General features: G+C 43.1%; 1 protein-coding gene across 1 annotated transcript in view; it reads right to left on the reverse strand.

Annotated features, from left to right (window-relative positions):
• Window positions 1–8,455: 8,455 nt before the first annotated feature.
• The window catches only part of NUFIP1 (nuclear FMR1 interacting protein 1), a 46,967-nt gene continuing 35,216 nt past the window's right edge, over window positions 8,456–20,206 (reverse strand). Inside the window, exons 7-10 of the mRNA XM_082247256.1 lie at window positions 18,322–18,548; window positions 16,424–16,549; window positions 13,818–14,050; window positions 8,456–8,800 (exon numbers count right to left, since the gene is read on the reverse strand). Of these exons, the coding sequence (XP_082103382.1) occupies window positions 8,498–8,800; window positions 13,818–14,050; window positions 16,424–16,549; window positions 18,322–18,548 (889 nt within the window). The 3' untranslated portion in view covers window positions 8,456–8,497. The remainder of the gene's footprint in view (window positions 8,801–13,817; window positions 14,051–16,423; window positions 16,550–18,321; window positions 18,549–20,206) is intronic.

Here is a 20,206-nt window from a genome sequence, read left to right on the forward strand (position 1 = left end):
GGAAAGACGGGTTAGGACGCAAGACCACCTTATCCAAGTGAACCACTAAATACAGAGATCTGCAGGACAAGGCAGCCATCTCCGACACCCTGCGAGCCGAGGTGATCGCCACCAAAAAGGCGACCTTCTTGGACAACATAGACAACGAGATCTCCCTGATTTTTTCAAAGGGAGCATGTTGCAACACGGACAGAACAAGATGCAAGTCCCATGGAGGCAAAGGCTCCCTCCTAGGAGGGACCAGATGCCGCACCCCTTGAACAAAGGTGCCAAGAATTAGACGCCACAGGGCGCTGAAAGAACGGCCAGAGCAGAAATCTGACCCTTAATCGTGGCCAACGCCAAACGCTGGTCCACGCCCGTTTGAAGAAAAGCCAACACCCTTGATACCGAGTATGAACGAGGGGAATACCCCCTGGACTCACACCAGGCAAAATAGGCCTTCCAAGTACGGTAGTAAACCTTCCCCGAAGAGGACTTTCTAGCCTTAATCAAGGCGTGAATGACCTCAGGGGATAGACCCCTATCCTTCAGGATCTGGGTTTCAACAGCCAGGCCGTCAAAGCCAGCGACTGTAAAGCAGGATGAAATATCGGCCCTTGAGACAGGAGATCGTCTCGAAGAGGCAGACGCCACGGAGCGGCGACCGCCAGATTCACGAGGTCTGCGTACCAAGACCGGCGAGGCCAGTCTGGAGCCACCAGAATCACCATTTTCGGTTCCGAGGCCAACCTCCGAAGGAACCTGGACAGCAGCTGAATCGGTGGAAAGGCATACATCAGACGATACTGATGCCAGGGCGTCACCAACGCGTCTGCCTGAGGATCGCGCGTTCTTGCCACGAACCTTTCCACCTTGTTGTTCAGACGAGACGCGAACAGGTCCACATCTGGGCACCCCCACTTCTCGCACAAGATCAGAAAGACATCCGGGTGAAGGGACCATTCTCCCTGGTCCAGGGTCTGGCGGCTCAGATAATCCCCCTGCCAGTTTTCCACCCCCGGAATGTGAACAGCAGATATCGCCGGGACGTGCGTCTAGGCCCAAGACAGAATGTCGGCCACTTCCCGAGCCGCTCGGGCACTCCTGGTGCCCCCTTGGTGGTTGATGTAGGCCACCGCTGTGGCATTGTCCGTCTGCACCCGAACCGGACGGCCCTGCAGCCTGTCCGACCAACGCCGAAGGTAGAGATTTATTGCTCGCAATTCCAGAATGTTGATCGGAAGGGAGGACGACTCCTCCGACCAAGTTCCCTGGGCAGACAGAACGCCCAGAACACCACCCCAGCCCGACAGGCTGGCATCCGTGGCGATCACTGTCCACGAGCAAGGGCGAAAGGACTTGCCCCCCGACACCGCCGGGGACTGGAGCCACCACAGAAGGTCCCTTCTGGTGCGATGACTCAACGAAATCCGGAGATCCAGAGATTGCGGTCGTCAGTCCAACCTGGCCAGAATCTCCCTTTGGAGACCCCGCGTGTGAAACTGGGCAAAGGGTATCGCCTCGAAAGCCGAGACCATCAGTCCCAGACACCTCATGCACGTCCGGAGGGACGAGCACTGAACGTCCCTGAGGGACCCGACTTCTTCTTGAAGCTTCCGGAGTTTGTCTTCCGGCAGGAAGAGCTTCGCCTGGACAGGATCATTCCCAGGTAAGGAAGACGAACCGACGGACACAGCGTCGACTTTGGAAAATTTATCGTCCAACCGAACTCTTGCAGAGTCTGCATCGTGACGGACAGATCGTTCACCAGGCCCTGACTGGTCGCAGACTGAACCAGAATGTCGTCCAGATACCCCAGGATCGAGATGCCCTGGGCTCTCAACAAAGCCAGAACCGGCGCAAGCACCTGGGTGAAAACCCGCAGAGCCGAGGCGAGACCAAAGGGCAACGCCACGAATTGGTAGTGATCCTCCGCAATGGCGAATCGAAGGTACTGCTGGTGACCCTCGAAAATGGGAATGTGAAGGTACGCATCCTTCAAGTCGATGGAGGCCATGAATTCCCCCGGAACCAGGGCAGCCACCACCGAGCGCAGGGATTCCATGCGGAACTTGCGAACCCGCACAAAGCGGTTCAGAGCTTTCAAGTCCAGAATCGGACGTACCTTGCCCTCCTTTCTGGGCACAGTGAACAGATTTGAATAGAATCCCCGAAATCTGTCCCGATGAGGCACCGGAATCACCACTCCCTGAGCCCGCAGGTCCCGCACCGCCAGGTGCAGATCCCGCAAGCGCTCCGGAGACAGCTGAAGATTTGAGGGAAAAAATCTGCCCGCCGGCCGAGAGAGAAACTCGATCTTGTATCCAGATCGAACGATTTCCTGAACCCACCTGTCCCGAACGCGGGCCAGCCCGGTTTGAAGAAAACCGAGCAAACGTCCCCCCACCCCAGAACTGGGTGAGGGCGCCCCTTCAGGCCGCATTGTTATGGGCAGCGGACCCGGACTGGCCGGACTTCTGCTTACCTGCCCACGGCTTTTTCTGGGAACCTTGTCCCTTGAAGGGCTTACCCTTATAGTGCGACCGAAAGGCACGAAAGGACCCCTGAGAGGGTCTAAACGAAGCATTCTTCTTACCGCGAACAAACTTAGACTTGTGAGTCTGGGGCAAAAGAGTACTCTTACCCCCAGAAACACCCTTGATCAGAGTATCCAAGGATTCGCCAAAAAGGCGAGAACCCGCGTAGGGCAAATTAGCCAAAGTCTTGCGAGAAGATTGGTCAACAGACCAACATTTCAGCCCAGATCAGGCGACGGTTCAACATCGCCACACTCTGCAGACGCGCAGCCAAAGGGACCATATCTAGGTCCGCATCACACAAATACATGACACCCTGATGAATCTGATCCACCATAGCCAACGTCGTCGGCGAAACAGAGTCAGCCACCAGAGTGCGCCTGAGCACCTGCGTCCAATCGGCAATAGCCTGGGCTGCCATAATGGAAGCAAAAATAGGCTTCAGCATAGAGCCCGCAACCGTATAAGAGTGACGGGCCAGAGACTCCAATCTCCTGTCTGTAGGGTCCCGGAACACCGGGGTATCCTCAGCAGGAATCGCAGTGGACTTATTCAAAGTCGCCACCGTGTGATCCACCTGAGGCGGCACACACCACCGCTCATCAGTAGCTGGTGTAAAAGGATAACGCAGCTTGAATCTACTCGGCACAGCAAAAGGTTTCTTTATGTTGCGCCATTGCTCCTCAACAGCGCGCTGAAATTCCGTAGAGCAAGGAAAAACGTGCGACATTTTGCGTTTTCTCTGCGTCCCATAAGAGGACATCAAAGCAGGAGGACGTGGTTCATCCTCCAAATGCAGCGTTTGTTTGATAGAAGCAACCAACTCATCCATGATTGCAAGCTCTTCAGACGAGCCAGGGGGAGAATCATCAACCCCTTCCACCTCAGCCTCCCCTTCAGACCCCGCAAGGTCTAGAGAAGAACTAGACCCTGAGAAGGGCACACCAGCCATAGCATCCCCATCGCCCTCTGAATCAGAGGAAATGGACACCCTGGCCCTTTTTGTGGATCGATCAGCCACCAGCATCTGCACCTTAGCAGCCACGTTAGCCACAATAGCAGCCAGATCAGCCCCCTCAGGGGAAGCAGCAGCAGCCCCCTGGCCCCCTACCAAGGAGGGAGGAAACTTGCTTTCCTGAGAATCCATGCCCCAGTAACTCAGAAAAAAAGAAGTATTGCCCCTTTAAGGCCACGGCGATCGTTCACCGCACCCACAACACACACTGACCCATTGGGCTAGGAATACAAAGGCAAGGGATACAGGAATGGAAGGTAAAAACCTGGAGAGGTCACACAGGCTGCTGCTTCATCGATCGCTGTCCTCAGAGCAAAAGGAAGTGATGCGAGACTGACCGCCCCCACACAGCCTATGTAAGGCTACACAAACATGGCCGCCGGCCGAGACTATCGAGGCAGAAAACACTGACATGTGGCCCGCGCGATCACCGCCAAAATGGCGACGTTTGGCGCCAAAAACGGCGCTCTCACCACACAGGAACGGTCACCACAAAACTGTCACAAAAAAATGGCAGACCGCAGCAGCGGCCGCCGCACAGTATGCCCACAACATGTCTCACAAACACATCCTTCACAGCATGTCACACAGAGCAGAGCATGAGAGCCCCCCCCCCTTGCAGCCCACAGAGAGCAGCTATACTGACAGGGAGCTCAGCATTATGCACAGACATGCAGGGTCCCACAGTCCCAGACTGACACCCAAGACAGACAGGTCCCCACACAGAAATATACTTACCATCCGGATGGCGTGGGGAGCCTGCACAAGCGATCAAACCGCTGCACTAGGACAGGGAGAGTCACAGCCAGGACGCAGTGGAATTGCGGTGCGAAACCGCATGGCGTCCAGTGAGGTAGCCACCTCACCGCAGCATCCCTGCAGCGGACAGGGATGGGTCGTTCATATTTGCCAGGGAAACCTAGCTGAACGCTCGCTGGCAGGCTGGGAAGCCACCGGCCCTGAAACCCCGGATAACCAGGGAGGCCAGCCCGAGACCCAGCACCGCACGATCATCTCCATCAGAAGATCTGACTAGAGCTGAAAAGAAACAGCTAAGTAAAGAAAGAGAAAAAAACTCCAAATAAAATCTAAAAGAGAGAAGAAGCTGAGGCTGAAAAGCCCCAGCACAGGAAACGTCTAACCTACTCCTGAGCTAGACAAATGAAACTGAGGTAGGAATGCAGGAAGCAGGAGGGTATTGACTGAGGGGACCACCCCCTGGGGGTGGGGTATGCTAAAAGCTTTGATATTAACATATTCTGTTGTCTAGCCACTCCTACGGAGCAAAGGTCAATAACCCTATTGTGACGAATATGAAGGGGCGGCGACTACTATGCCCCCCCCCCCCATTTGTCTGCTGGTCTAATTATGACATTTTTTTTTATTTTCCAATGCCCTAATTCCTTGCTTAATTTGTTTACTACCTCTTACTGGATGTATATCAATCAATTCTATATCCTGCTAAACCATGAGTTTAAATAAATCCAAGCACTGATTATTATTCATTTTTGGATTAAATGTGGACTTATTCCTCAAACCACTGTGTGTATATTGTTGGTCTGCACTTTCCATATTCGTAGTTTTGGTGGCAAAAGGTTTTTTTAGATTGGAGTTTTCTAACAAATTTATGTAAGTCTATAAAAGTTCTGAATTTGTCTATATTTTTGGGTGGTGCAAATTTTGATCCTAAATCCAGAATTTTCAATTCATCCTCTATAAATCTGACGCTACTGAGATTAAATATTCCTGATCTTAAGTTTTAACAAATAGGTGGGTATATATATATATATATATATATATATATATATATATATATATATATATATATATATATATATATATATATATTTTGAATTATGTACCTTATGTCCAGCAGGAATTAATGTAGATATTGGTTTGAATTGTTATATTTCCAATTATTAAAATGTTAAGGAGTTTCAATTACATTCAATCTCGATTTGAAATCTCTACATTTAGTTTGGGTGGGTTTCCCTACATCACCACTAGTTGGTGTTTGTCATTATTTATCTCACCGCTAGATGGTGGTTATATGTCATCACATACTTTTTACCATCCCCTTTTATATATAATTGGTGTGGTACTTGTGTATGGCCACAGGAGGGAGCTACAGTGGCTTTGATCACACACACACAGTTTTAAGAAAATTAGGACATTTTTTAACTGTTTTAACAAATAGGTGGGGCTATATATATTTGGACGATTATCCCCCCACCACATAAATGTATTTGAAATCATGCCCATTAAGGTACTAGTTTATATATTATAAGTAGGGGATATGCAAAGGGTCTGGATTCCTATTGGTTGGTTTCATGGAAGGGTTGATGTGGATTGGATCTTCTCGTGGCGGTCTGTATATATGGTTGAGGAACTGACGTGCACGATCACATAACCCCTGATGACGTCAGACACCTCATGAAACGCGTAGGGTTACGGGGTAACGGAATAAGTCATTTCCGCCAGTTGGAACACAGGTGGAACACAATCGGCATCCCCGATTAGAGCTCCAATCTTCTTGCAAATATTGTAAGTCTTATTTGTTACTTTTTAAATAAATCCTACATACTTCACCATGGAAGCCTCTGTCTTGCTCCCTATAACATTGTGGGTGCCCTGATGGAGATTTATCTGACCATTGTCTGAGAATCCCCTCACTCAAAATCAGGCGATATTAATATCTACCTCCAGTAAGTAGGCAATCTTGGCCACTGGTGGTGGACATGAGGTTATCACAGCACACTTCTTGAAGAAGTTTGGAAGAATGTTTTAAGATCCCAATTGCATGCATCAATCACGTTGGTGATCAAGGACTGTTTTCATGAGAAAGATCTTTTCAGTTTTTTTTCACTCACAGCACTTTATATATTAAAAATGTTTATGTTTCGCTATTATAAAAGGTATTAATTATTTGCACATATGCACTTTATTTCACATATTAATTTGGATATTGCAGTTACAGCATAATTTATTAGCCCATGTAAGGGGCAATCTCAAGCTATTGGCACATATGCACGGATTTCACTTTGTTTGTTTTTATGTAACTGTGTATTATTCATCTTGATATTATCAAGCACGGTTCAAAGAATCGATTACCTAATTAGTTGATCAGTCCTTTTGAATTTTCCTATAAGCAAAACTAACTTGAATTTAAAAAAAAATAAAAATATTGTGCCCCTAAGCTTCTACCTGCCCTATACTTAAAAAAAAAAATTGAATATTATAATACTTAAATAAAAATTGATATTTGTACATCACAACTTCTCCTTCACAAGCTATCCCAGCTAAGCAGGTTTTCCTAGTTCTTTGTGTTAAAGTGGTTGTAAAGTCAGAAGGTTTTATCTTAATGCATTCCCTGTCCTGGGACTCGCACTCCTGCCATTGGCTCCCGCTGCTGTCAAAGTCAGTCTGCCAGTAGGAAGAGAATGGGGACAGGGCCAGAACTCTGTGTCTGAATGGACACAGGGGGCTGCGACTCGGCTCGGGTGCCCCCATAGCAAGCTGCTTGCTGTGGGGGCACTCATCAGGAGGGAGGGGCCAGGAAAGCAGAAGAGGGACACGAGAAGAGGAGGATCTGGGCCACTCTGTGCAAAATCAACTGCACAGAGTAGGTAAGTATAACATGTTTATTTTTAATCCAAAAAAAGAAAAAAAAAAAAACGAGACTTTACAATCACTTTAAGCCGCCCATGCACTAAGCAATCTAGTTATACAATCACTGCACATTTTATATAGGGCCAAATCTGAAACTACTCATCAAATCTGTATCAAATCAGGTAGGCCCTTGCACTAAATATTTAGGCTGCCATAGCTGACCTTCCTATGAAAAAAAACACTAATTGCCTAGCTGCCAAGCTGAGGAGGATCTGAATCAAACACTGAGTCACTGACACAGAAAAAGCAAGACAGCTGCTCAGCACAGAACCCAGAAGCTAGTGGAGATCACTGCATTAGCTGGGTCTACTACAGTGATTTAAGGCTTCCAAGGGGGTCCTTCCCACAGGTATGGTACATTGCATACTGAAGTTACAAGTTGGACTGATGTAACAATGTATAAAAATGCCATAACTGGAACTCTTCTTTAAAATAATTACAAAGACAGACAATGCAACGTGTGATTTTTTTTTAATAATGAAAATATCGGACAATAATATGCTCTCTGCCTATTGGCAGTGAAAAGGACAGCATGCAAAAGATGCTGGTTACATTTTGTAATCGTTTGTACTCCACTCTGGAGAATTACACTATAAAGTACACAGACAAAACTATATAATTAGGTTTTATAGTTCCACCACTGTGTGACTTTTTATATTCATTAAGCTTCTAAACGACAATGCTGGTTTTATTTGTTTAAGGTAGTCCTCTTATATATCTATGGGGTAAGCCTGGTAGACAGATATCTGCTCTGCCACAAATTGCACGATATATTCTGAGGATACAACAACACACATTTTGTATCTCATCCCAGCACTAGTTTAAAAGCCTCCACCCAAATTTAAACATTTTTTAATGAGGTTAAAATAGGCTATTATGAAAAAAAAAACAACACCTATATTCGATGCCTCTATCCAGGATCAAAGTTTCTCTTAAGCTCACTTCCTCCACCTGCCTTTTCTGCTTTTGTCTGTCAAAATTCTCTTTTTGGCTCCAGTTACTTCTATTAACAATGCTAAAACATATAGGAACTGTGAAAGCATTGAGGTGAAGAGATTACCAGGGAAACTTCAATTATCAAAGCAAAGCTTAAAAAAAAAAAAAAAAAAAAAAAAAAAAAAAACAACAAACCTTGTATGTGCACCCCCTACCCCATCACATTCTAAAAAGAAACAATACAGTAATGAGTGAGGCCTTCCTTAAATTGCGTTGGGTGGATAATACAAGTAAAAAAATATGTAAAGTCAGTAAAAAAAAAAAATAAAAAAAAAAAACTGCATTCTATAAATATATATTAAACAGCAAACGTCTCAATACAGTTAATATTTGTCTCCCATATTTCATCATCCAAAGGTTCTAAATGCCTCACGAATGGGTCTGGACAATGCTTCTCCCTAGCCACATTGTCATCTTGTCCATTTCGAAGGTCAGATTTAGTCTCTGTAATGCTTAACTCTTCGGCATTTCCTGGAGAATGTTCATTTATCACATCATGATTGTTGCCATCCCGTGAGCAGTCAAAAAAGTTGTTTTGGCAAATGTACCTCACGCACTGTAAAATCACATTTCTTTCATGACGTACGTCCCGTGCCAGCAGCTACAAAAATAAAAATATTTATTCATTAAAGTGCAATCAAATAATGGAACAATAAAACAACAAGTTGCCCTGATTTTAAAGGAAGAGGGAAAAACACTGGACCATTTTTTTTTTAAAAAGGGTTATACATCAAATAATAGTAAAGCTTCAAATAGTCATTTAGGCTCAATGGCTTTTGGTCGTTATCACCAAGTACACACACAGCAGAGGGTTTGGCTTATCTTAGCACAAACAGGACTACTGCATGTTTTCGAATCAACAGAAAAATATCCACAATGGTTCTTCGTAGGGGGCCAGCAATGTGAGGCAGCATAGTGCACAAAAAACAATTCGAGAGAAATGACCGCACATAAAAAAAGGTAGCAATTAAAGCATAGGTGATTGTAGAGTATATGATGAACACAGCAGACAGTACTTCCTATACAGAATGGAGTTTGAACAGGTGCAGATGTGATCACACTACAACTAGGAGAGGAAGGGGAGATAATGCAAGAGGTACCAAAATGTGGGGGTGAGATTTGCAAGAAAAGCAGTTAAAGGATAAGTTCACTATTGGGAACAAGTAACATGTTCCCACTGCTGCAGCTGCTCCCCCTCCCTGCGACAGCAGTATGAGGAGAAATTCTCTGTACTAGCTGTCACTATTTGAAAACTGCATGGCGCCCTCATTCATTTACAGAGCTCTTTTTATGAGTGAACTACTCCTCTGACTGACATCCTTTGCGAGTGCCAGCTTCTAATTCTCAATGATCTACCAAGGCGCTGTTGAGCACTGTGGAAGTTTATGGAGTCTTCCCATCAGTATAAAACTGCCTGGCCATGTGATGTTCAGGGCAGACAGCTTACACGGACATGGCATCAGCGATCTGCTGATTACTGGTGCAATGCTTTCCAGGATCCAAAAAAATAAATTCTAGTAAATGCACGTTTTTTTACCTGCAAAAAAATGTGCATTTATTATTATTTATTTATTTTTTAAAGTGAAATTATCCTTTAAGGACAATGTGGGGAGAGCTGTGACAGTCAGTACAAACACAGAAGAAACCCAACACTCGGAGGTGGGTGAATCCTCTAGCTGCGAAGCAGGAAGTGGCAACTTTTAACATTACAAAAAAAAAACAGAGCTCTGGTAATAAAATGTTTTCACACGATTCATACACATTTCACAATTTTTTCAAACTGAATTCAAATGTGTGAATCCTAGGTAAATGCTGTGCAAGTCTTGTGTGAATATAAAGTCTTCTACATTCCAGACCTTCATCCCTAAATGCATAGGGGGTCTAAATGAGAGTACCACTCAGTACAGCATTCAGGGCCATGGAACATATAAACATGTGCCCTAAATAGCCAAAAATAAAAAAAAAAACATGGAAAAAACAATCAGTTTTGACATTGGCAAGGTATGTTCAATAACAATCAATCAATAAAAAACACAGCAGCATCAGCTTCCATTTCAAATTTACATTTAGATTCCTATGAATAGGTCAACATCCCACAGCTGCTTACTTATACAGTACAAATCCAACACGTCTATGCATGGAGAAATGTCATCATTCATTAAAAAAAAAAAAAAACAATCCAGACCCTCCAGTGATGCCTTCCTTTAAAAAGGTGCTCAATCTCTATTGCCAACTAGTAGTCTTGTCATCTGTGCTGTATCAGCAGAAATTAATAAGCCAGGGAAAATAAAAATTCCTAATATTGGGTTGAAGTTATTAATATTATACAAAATGTTAGCCAATATCTTTCCATGTTTACATTAAAATTTGAATATAAACAGATCTGGCAACTAATTTCTAGCATTTTTAACCAACTAACTATCCAGATGATAAACAAATGTTGATATATAAGTAGTTTCCATGAGGAAAAAAAAAAAAAAAAACACAAAAAAAAACAGCCATAACTGTCCTTTATACAACTCAAAAAGAAAAAAAATCTGTGAGCTATATCTGGACAAATCCCAAGGCACACTCAGATATGCACACTATTTTTTATTATCTCAAGCACAATAAAGTCACACAAAATATTGAGCAGGAAAAAATGCAGATGCCAATTATTACAATGTCATTTATTGTAGGTCTACAACATTAGAAGACAAATCCGAAAAAAAGGTATAGAAGCACTCAAGTCTTGAAGAGGAGATAGATCAAAGCAACAGCATTTTATGGTCATGTTTTGTAGGAGCGCAGTCCACACATTTTGAGAAAGATGGACTGAGCCTTGTTGAAATGCTGCTACATTGATCTATCACCTCTGCAACTTGTAACGCCCTGTCAGTGCTTCTAAAACTCCATAAATTTGTTTGGATCTCCTTGTGGGTGAGCACCTGGGTATTTATCTCACACACAGAGTGCAATGGCTACCCTTGGCAGTATATTAGAAGGCATAAAAAGCACAGCAACTTTTTAATTTAGCATGTGCATCGTTCATACAGTAGTGCATGGACACCTGCTACAAACAAACAGAATGCCAATAGTTCAAATATGCATGCAGTCATGGGTATGGTACGGTAACCAGTGTTTATGGCTGCTCTATTTGATTTTATCCATTTCATACTTCTGAATTGCTGCCAATATATCCTTGAGGTATTTCTACTTTTGAATACCATGTACTATATAGCATATACAGTATGCTCTTGCACTGTATGTTTACCCACTTTAAAGGATAAGTCCACTCTAAATCTAAAATCCCTGCATCTATAGAGCTCCACCATCTAACACTAACCTATCTAGCCCTGTAAAGAAAACATCAGTATACATACCTTTTTTGAAGCCGATCCGATCAGGTCTCCAGTGGCGGAAGCACTGCAGAGGACACGGTCGACAACGGCTGTGAAATGAATGGGAAGTGATGTCACCCAAAGAGTTACTATGGGTTTCCATTGTTGGCTGTGTCCTCTGCACCCGCCTACACAGCGAAGCTGCAGCTGACAGTTCAGCGTGGGATCGGGTCGGATTTAAAAAGGGAAGTATACCGATTTCTTCTTTACAAGGCTAGATAGGTTACATCGTGGAGATCTATATATGCAGGGATTTTAGTTTTAGGGTGGACTTATCCTTTAAGGCAAACAACAGTTGCAGTGAAATCCTTCTGCCAATGCCCACATCTTTTATGTAAAAGAACCTCTATTATTGTTTCACAGTAGTGATGCATTTCTTTAGCACTGCTGCTGTCCTAGCTTTCAAGGCATGTGTGACTCTGTTGCACATTTATCTTGCCTGTCACCATCCTAATGCTGTTGGATTGGTCTCGCTCTATACATTGCTACAATTTACACAGCTGCCTTGCTCTTGTGTCCCTACCTACTAAGGTCATTTCCTCCTCCTTTACCCTACTGTTCGCTCTTCCTCTGAATTTTTGCAATGTATTTTCAGTTTTTTCCAACTCTGGTTATCTCAAATGCTGCACCCCAGCCTCTCACCATGCACTGCCACCAATGGAAGAATACATGCACTATATTTCCCAAAGTATTGGGACGCCTGCCTTTACACACACACAAACTTTATTGGCATCTCAGTCTCAATCCGTAGGGTTCAATATGGAGTTGGCCCACCCTTAACAGCTTCAACTCTTCTGGGAACCACAAGGTTTAGGAGTGGATCTATGGCAGTGATGGTGAACCTTGGCACCCCAGATGTTTTGAAACTACATTTCCCATGATGCTCAACTACACTGCAGAGTGCATGAGAATCATGGGAAATATAGTTCCAAAACATCTGGGGTGCCAAGGTTCACCATCACTGGTCGATGGGAATGTTTGACCATTATTCCAGAAACACATTTGTGAGGTTAGGCACTGATGTTGGACAAGAAGGCCCGGCTCGCAGTCTCTGCACTAATTCATTTCAAAGGTGTTCTATTGGGTTGAGGTCAGGACTCTGTGCAGGTCAGTCAAGTTCCTCCACCCCACCTCCGCTCATCCATGTATTTCTGGACCTTGCTTTGTGCATTGGTGCGCAGTCATGTTGGAGCAGGAAGGGGCCATCCACAAACTGTTCCCGCAAAGTTGGGAGCATGAAATTGAACAAAGTGTCCTGGTATGCTGACGCTTTAAGAGTTCCCTTCACTGGAACTAAGGGGCCAAGCCCAACTCCTGAAAAACAACCCCACACCATAATTCCCCCTCCACTAAATGAATCGGACTAGTGCACAATACAAGGTCCATAAAGACATGGGTGAATGCGTTTGGGGTGGAGGAATTTGACTGGCCTGCACAAAGTCCTGACCTCAACCTGATAGAACACCTTTGGGATGAATTAGAGCACAGACTGCGAGCCAGGCCCTCTCTCCAATATCAGTGCCTGACCTCATAAATGCGTTGTGGGTGTGTAAATGCAGGCATCCCAATACTTTTGGTAATATAGTGTATATACTGTATTTCTCACTGTGAATGCATTTTTGTGTGCAAGGTTTATGGGACATTGATTTAACAGGCTGACTGCATGGAAAACCTACGCATCCTGCACAGGTGAAGAAGGCTCTTTGCACAGATGTAAAGAACAATATTCCCTTGTGAATACTGGCTAAAGGAAATTTGTTTAAAGCTATATGTAGGCTGCCATTGCCAATCTCCAATTCTGAAAATGCTAGTTGCCTGTCATGCTGATCCTAGATCTTCAATTGCTCTTCAGTCACTGACCAGAAATGTCTATGCAGATCAGGTGTTCTGACTTTATGAATTACAGATGAAGAAAAACATGCAGAAAGTACTGCTGCCAGAGAAGTTGCATTTTCAGAAAGAAGTCAGCAATGGAAGCCTTTATATTACCCTTGGTACAGGTTTCTTAAAAAAAAAAAAAGTCTTTAAAACTTCTCCAGAACAAAAATATACAATAAGTCATTTTTAGAACAGAAGTGCCTACAGATGGCAAAGCCTGCTTCAACAGTGCTTGGACATATAAAGGACTGAAAGCAGTACAATTTAAAAGGAATGTTTGAGTATTTCTCCAGGATGTCCAGGACAAGTTGTAATAATACACAATCAGATATGTAACTCATGCAGAACAATTGTAGTTACCATTTCCAGAAGAGTGGGTCGATTTCTGGCTCCATTTGATTTCTTGGTTATGTTTTGTCTGTAATTGGCTTGACCTTTATTATTTGGTGGCCTGTTTTGAGAACCCATGTGTGATGGCTTAATGGCCTGTTCAGTTTTTATGCTTGCTGCTTTAGGATACACTTTTTGTGGGTCCTTTGCAAGGATTTTTTTGTTGTCTTCTAAAGCTTTAGCCACAGTCTTAAGGGGGAGTTCTGAAAAAGAACAAAAAGGGCAGAGTTCAGCAAAACCGTACAATATGATAAAAATAGTTAGTTAGAGAGCAAATGTAAAAAATTTAGGATTAGACTTCAAAAGAGGAACAAAAGCTAATGCCATGTCATTTGCAAGCACAAAAAAATGACCAAGTGGGACTTTGTAAGCAAATACAAAACTTGGACAGCTGGAACCTATTTGTTACTGATATCTGCCCGCCCTGCATGAGACATTGTTATGATGTGCAGATCATTACCACAGATTGCTTGCTTGTGGAACAACAACTACCCTGCATTAATGAAGACGCATTAAAGATGCTGATCCACTTGAGGTACCCATTCACTGACTTTGTGAAGCCTAAAAATCTGCCACCTATGTAAAACGTTTTTTTTGTCTAAGTGCATTTACAAATCAAAAGGTAAGCTAGAAAACCTCTTTCTACTGTAAAGAGAAATTCGACGCAGTGCCCAATATCAGCCTAATTAACTATTATTGGTTTAGACAGAGCAGAAAAACAATTTACAATTGTTTAGTGCAAGTCACTTTGCAAGATCAATAAAGAAATGGCAATATAAACCATCTAGTCATGAGTAGATATAAAATTTCCAGCAGAGGGAGCCAATGCATGACAGACAGGGTAAAAGATCAACTGTGCTCATTACACATATAATATACTCAGTTTGTTGTATAACAGAGAAATGCATTACTCATTAAGTTTACATTTACAACTTGCTATTGTCTGTGTGGGGAAAAAAAAAAAAAACCAGCACACACCAAAAAGGGGTCATCATTTTATTTTGGAGATTATCCCATTTATTTGTTATCACATTTTTAAAACTGTGCAGTGTGTAGACAAAAAGTTAGCCCAACATCAGGTGCACGGATTATCCATTATGACTGAATAAAAATGGAATAACCTTTGAATAGCTTTTTGTATCAGTTACTTGACCTTCCCTCTTAGATTGTAAGCTCCAATGAGCAGAGCTCTCTTATTTCTCCTGTATTTAATTGTATTGTAACAGTACTGTCTGCCCTCACATTGTAAAGAGATGCGCAAACTGTTGGTGCTATACAAAATCTGTATAATATAATAATAAATTCCTAGGTTGTTTAACCACCTCAATACTGGGCACTTAAACCCCCTTCCTTCCCAGACCAATTTTCAGCTTTTAGCGCTGTTGCATTTTGAATGACAATTGCGCGGTCATGCAACACTGTACCTAAACCAAATTTTTTCCCCACAAATAGAGCTTTCTTTTGGTGGTATTTGATCACCGCCAGGTTTTTTCTTTTTTGGTGCACAAATAAAAAAAGACCGAAAAGTTTGGAAAAAAAAAAAGTTTTTTTGTTTAGGTTATACAATTTTGTAAATAGATACGTTTTTTCCTGCACTGATGAGCACTGATGACGCCGCACTGACAGGCACTGATGAGGAGACACTGATGGGGTGGCACTGATATGCAGCACTGATATGTGGCACTGATAGATAGCACTGATATGCAGCATTGGTGGGCACTGATAGGCAGCGCTGATGGGCACTGATAGGCAGCACTGATGGGCACTGATAGGCAGCACTGATGGGGACTGATCGGCGGCACTGATAGGCAGCACTGGTGGGCAATAATGAGCACTGGTGGGCGGCACTGATAGATGGCATTGGTGGGCAGCACTAATAGGTGGGGCAACACTGGCAGGCTCTCTGAGCCCTGTTTGCCATCCCTGGTGGCTCTAGTGGCACCCCCTCCACCCAGGGCTGCACTGGCAATCAATCATCTGATTACCAGCACAGACCCCCCCTGTGATCAGTGAGTAATTAGAAATACTCACTGATCACCCCGGCTGCAGAATGGATCCTCTCCTCTTCTCCTCACTGACAGGATCTGTCAGGAGGAGAAGAGATCGAAGCCGTTACAACGGCTGTATTGACATTGATTGGACACAGCCGTCATGTGATCAGGAGGGCCAATCACAGGGCCCTCCTGCCGAGTCTTGTTGCTCTGTGTCCTAGGGACACAGGCGCAGCGGCGCGATCTCTCTCCTTCTGAAGGACGTTCCGGAATGTCCGATCAGAAGGACGAGACTCCCACCCGGCCGTATATGTACAATGGCCCGGGTGGGAGGTGGTTAAACAGATATAAAGCTATTCAGAGGCTGAAATCACTGAGCACCTGGTGAACTGCCACTAACCGCATGTTACTTGACCACATTGTTTTGTGCACACATTTTATCAAGGATACATGCCAAAAGTAAAAAAAAAAAAAAAAAACAGACAGGTGAAATAGCCTTTGTTGAATGAAACATCTCTACACAAATAGACCTATTTTTTCCACTTTCATTTGCTTGATCAAGTGGTACAGGAGTAATGCGCATACCGTCAGGTTCACTGTCACTGTCCGATGCACTTCCATAACTAGAAATGAGATTACTCAGTCCGGATGTCATCTGCCTTGGAATGACAGTTAAACAATTATTTGCTTGTTCTTCACCACTGTCAGATTCTAGGGATAAAAAAAAAAAAAAAAATTCTAAAAACATGATATAACTTAACACACTGATAAAATTATTAAAAGGTTTTGCTAGCACAGGAAATAATGGTGAAAACTAGAACATCTGAAAGCTTTAAAATAAAGTCTGTCCCTGCATACCTACCCAAAATGCACTTCTCCCTGCAGCCATCTTTGCTGAGCACTTAATGTTGTACACAAAGTGTGGGTTACACAAGGACAAAAAGTTTTATAAAGCCAACGTGAGACAGGTAGTCCCCACTCAGCAAAGGGAAGGAACAAGGAAGCTGCATTATGGAGAAGTATATTCCAATAAAATTACTAGAGAGAAGACTGTAAACCTTAGTATATAAAAATTATCAGAACATAAATGGAGGGATATCATACTGCATAAGCCAAGCTGAAGTACAAGTAAGAGTATGAGAATCAATACACTGGTGCTGGCAATACAGACTCCAACGACATCTGCTATACTTTTTTAGAATGACAGCACATCATTTTTTATTTTTTTATTTGCCTTTTGCTTGGTGTTGGTCTGTATCATTGTACGGCAGGTCAGTCATTTTTCATTTTATTTAAAAAAAAGCAGAACAGACATGGCAAACTAGGACAACACCATACACAATTAGGTGGGTTCTTGATTCACAATCGCACAAATGAGCAAACTATTGGGCGTGGGCACTAACATGCAAGCACACAATCCAACTGTATGCTTGCGGTTTATCTTTTCTCTTCATTATTTTAATAAAAAAAAAAGTAAATAAAAGGTTTACATAAGTAAATAAAAGCTGATCACTGTAAGAACTCCTGTCAGTAGTAAATGGTTTGTCTCAACCATCTAACTGCTACATTTGCAGTACGGCCTTGTCAGTTGGAAAAGAAAAAAAAATAAATATTTACTGGAAGGATAATTTTTCCCTTTTTTTTGTTGAACTGGATGTATGTATGTATGTATGTATGTATGATGAAAATAAAAGAAAAAAAAAAAAAAGTCCTAAAAGAGAACGCATCCATCACAACTAAGAACTAGTAAGCTGCAATATAAGATGTTTTCTTCTGAATTTTATACCGCTTTCATTTTAGATGTGTGTTTTAAAAAGTGATTTTGTAATTACAAAGGGCATATTATTCCATTGCATTGCTCCAGCAGTAGACAAAACTTGTAAAGCAGTATCAAATTAGCTTGTATATTAAGACAGTACTAAGGGACATCTTCGACCCTGAGAACATAGTCTTCTGGGAGTGCCTTCTGAACAACTATCTGAGTCGCACTCGCAAATGTAGCAAGAGGCTTGCATGTCATTAGGTAAAGAGCTACACACTTGCTACAAAGAAATCACTAAATATACCTTTTTTCATAATTTAGGTGAACATCCAACATTCGATTATAATCGAAAAGAAAAGCAGATGACAAGCATAGCCTCCTGTTTTAAAACCAATACAATAACACTCAATGAGTTCATCATTTAGTTCACACCAGTGCGGCTTTGAATTTGTGCTACTTCAGCATGATTTTAAAGTCGCCGATCAGTGCGATTTTGATTTAAAAAAAGGAATGTAGTGCAGGAACCTTTTTCAAAGTCGCTGTAATTTGAGTTGCAACGAATTGAACGGTTCCATTGCTGTAAATGGGATGAGGATTTGTCATGTGATTTTGAACTGACAAATTGCATTGGTGTAAACCAGGGCTGACAGTACAACAGTTGTACATGTTCTACCACTAATACTTTTCTATTTTTATAAAAACACAAGACCGGGTACCTTACCTGGGCCACTGCCCACCAGCAAATCAAGAGGGTTCACAGTGTTCTCACTACTATGACTATTTACTTTCTTCTCAGAAGAGGCATCTTCATTTTTAGTTTCCACCCACTCAGCCTTTTGTCTCTCATTTCCCCTAAACATTTGTCGGCCTTTTTTTTGCTTTTTGTGTTTCCAAGATCGCTTATTTTTAGAGCAGCCCGTTTGATCTGTCCTCATTCCCTTCATTTTTCTGAAAAAAAAAAAAAAAGGAATTTTGGGTCAATGTTATTTTCCTATATTTATAAATTTGTATACATATACAGTAACATTTTTTTTGTTAGACACCCCCCCACAAGAAAGGAGAGAATCTACGGAGGTTTTTTTTTTAAGTCAAGCCAACCAGGAGACCTGATGGACAAAACACCACAACCTTACATGGTCACTTCATTTTTCAGGTACATTCACACCAGCCGCCGTGTTAAGCCCCGTACACATGTAGCGATTATCGGCTGTAAATATTCGGCCGCCGAACGATCGGCCGATTGTCGGCTTGTTAGTATGATGCTTCCAACAATCGACAGCGACTTTTCGGCCGAACAGAATCGGGTGTGCAGGCATTAAAATTTTTGTTGGCCAACACCAGAACGGCCGATTGTTCGCCAGTCAGGACAGAATTCGGCCGACAAACAGCCGATTAGCAAGACTGGGCATGCTCAGAAAAGAAAAAACACACGGAAAGTTAACCATCACATGACTTTACTACTGCAGTCGGCTGTTGCTGGCCGACAAAATTCATGTGCAGTCTTTTGCAGTTTTCAGCCGACAGGACAGCACCGGACAAAAGACGGCCGATCGTTCGGCCGACATTCGGTACGCGTGTACGGGGCTTTAGACTGCACTATTGTGCGGTAGGAAGATCGCACTGCCGTTGCGCTGATTGCAGTGCACTACACTGTTCAAAAAATAATTTGTTGAAATGTCAGTGACATTTAATTAAGTTCTATTGGCTACAGCACAGTTGCAATGCAGTGGATTGTCTCACACTGCACTGTGCTGGAAAAAACTAAAAAAATACTGTATGCAGTACCTTTTTTCAGCGCACACCACTACACAGTGGTATGAACTGGCCAGGTAGAAAGCAAGGCATTTTTTCCTTGTCCTATGGTGGGATTGCACAGAAATAGCTGCCCAACTCATCCCTACTGCACCTGGTGGGACTCTACCCTTTAAGGGTGTTTTCACACTTGATGCGATTGCCTGGTCCGAACCCAAGTTTGATTGCTCCCCCCTCCCCCGATGGACTGTGTTCACATTTGATTTTTGTATCCGAACCGCGGTACACTTGTGTCATCAAGCTGCAGCTGGCGCGTACTCATGTTGCTTGGCAACCGCTGTAAACGATAAGGTGCCATAATGGATAGAATTGCTTGCTTTGGTACGATTGCATTCTCATCAGAAGAGAACCGTACTAGAGTTTACATGAACCGTACCCCAGACCACCCTTTTTAAGTGGACTCAGGTACAGTTCGTAGGTGCGCACCCAAGTTCAAAGACAGTGTTCACATCATCAAAAAGAACCAAATTCTGACGTCAATCGAACCCGGGTGCGCACCAAAAGTGCTAGTGTGAAAACATCCTAAGTGTACATAAACCCAAAAGCAAAAATTTTATATATTGCTGCTAAAGTGAAGCCACCCAAAACAGTAACAATGATACTGCCTGCATTACCAGGCGAAAATAAAAAAAGCCTAAAAAAGGAAATTTATGCAGCCACTACATTTTGGCATTTGTAAATTGCAATATCACATTTTTGCTTTTAGGTTTAGATATGCTTTATTATACACCTGCTTAAAAGAAAAACAGAGAATGGCATTGCTTGAAAATGATAGTTGCTGTATAGGTCTAGTA

This window comes from Pelophylax lessonae, assembly GCF_965119305.1.
Source record: "Pelophylax lessonae genome assembly, chromosome: 2".
In the NCBI taxonomy this organism is placed as follows: domain Eukaryota; kingdom Metazoa; phylum Chordata; class Amphibia; order Anura; family Ranidae; genus Pelophylax; species Pelophylax lessonae.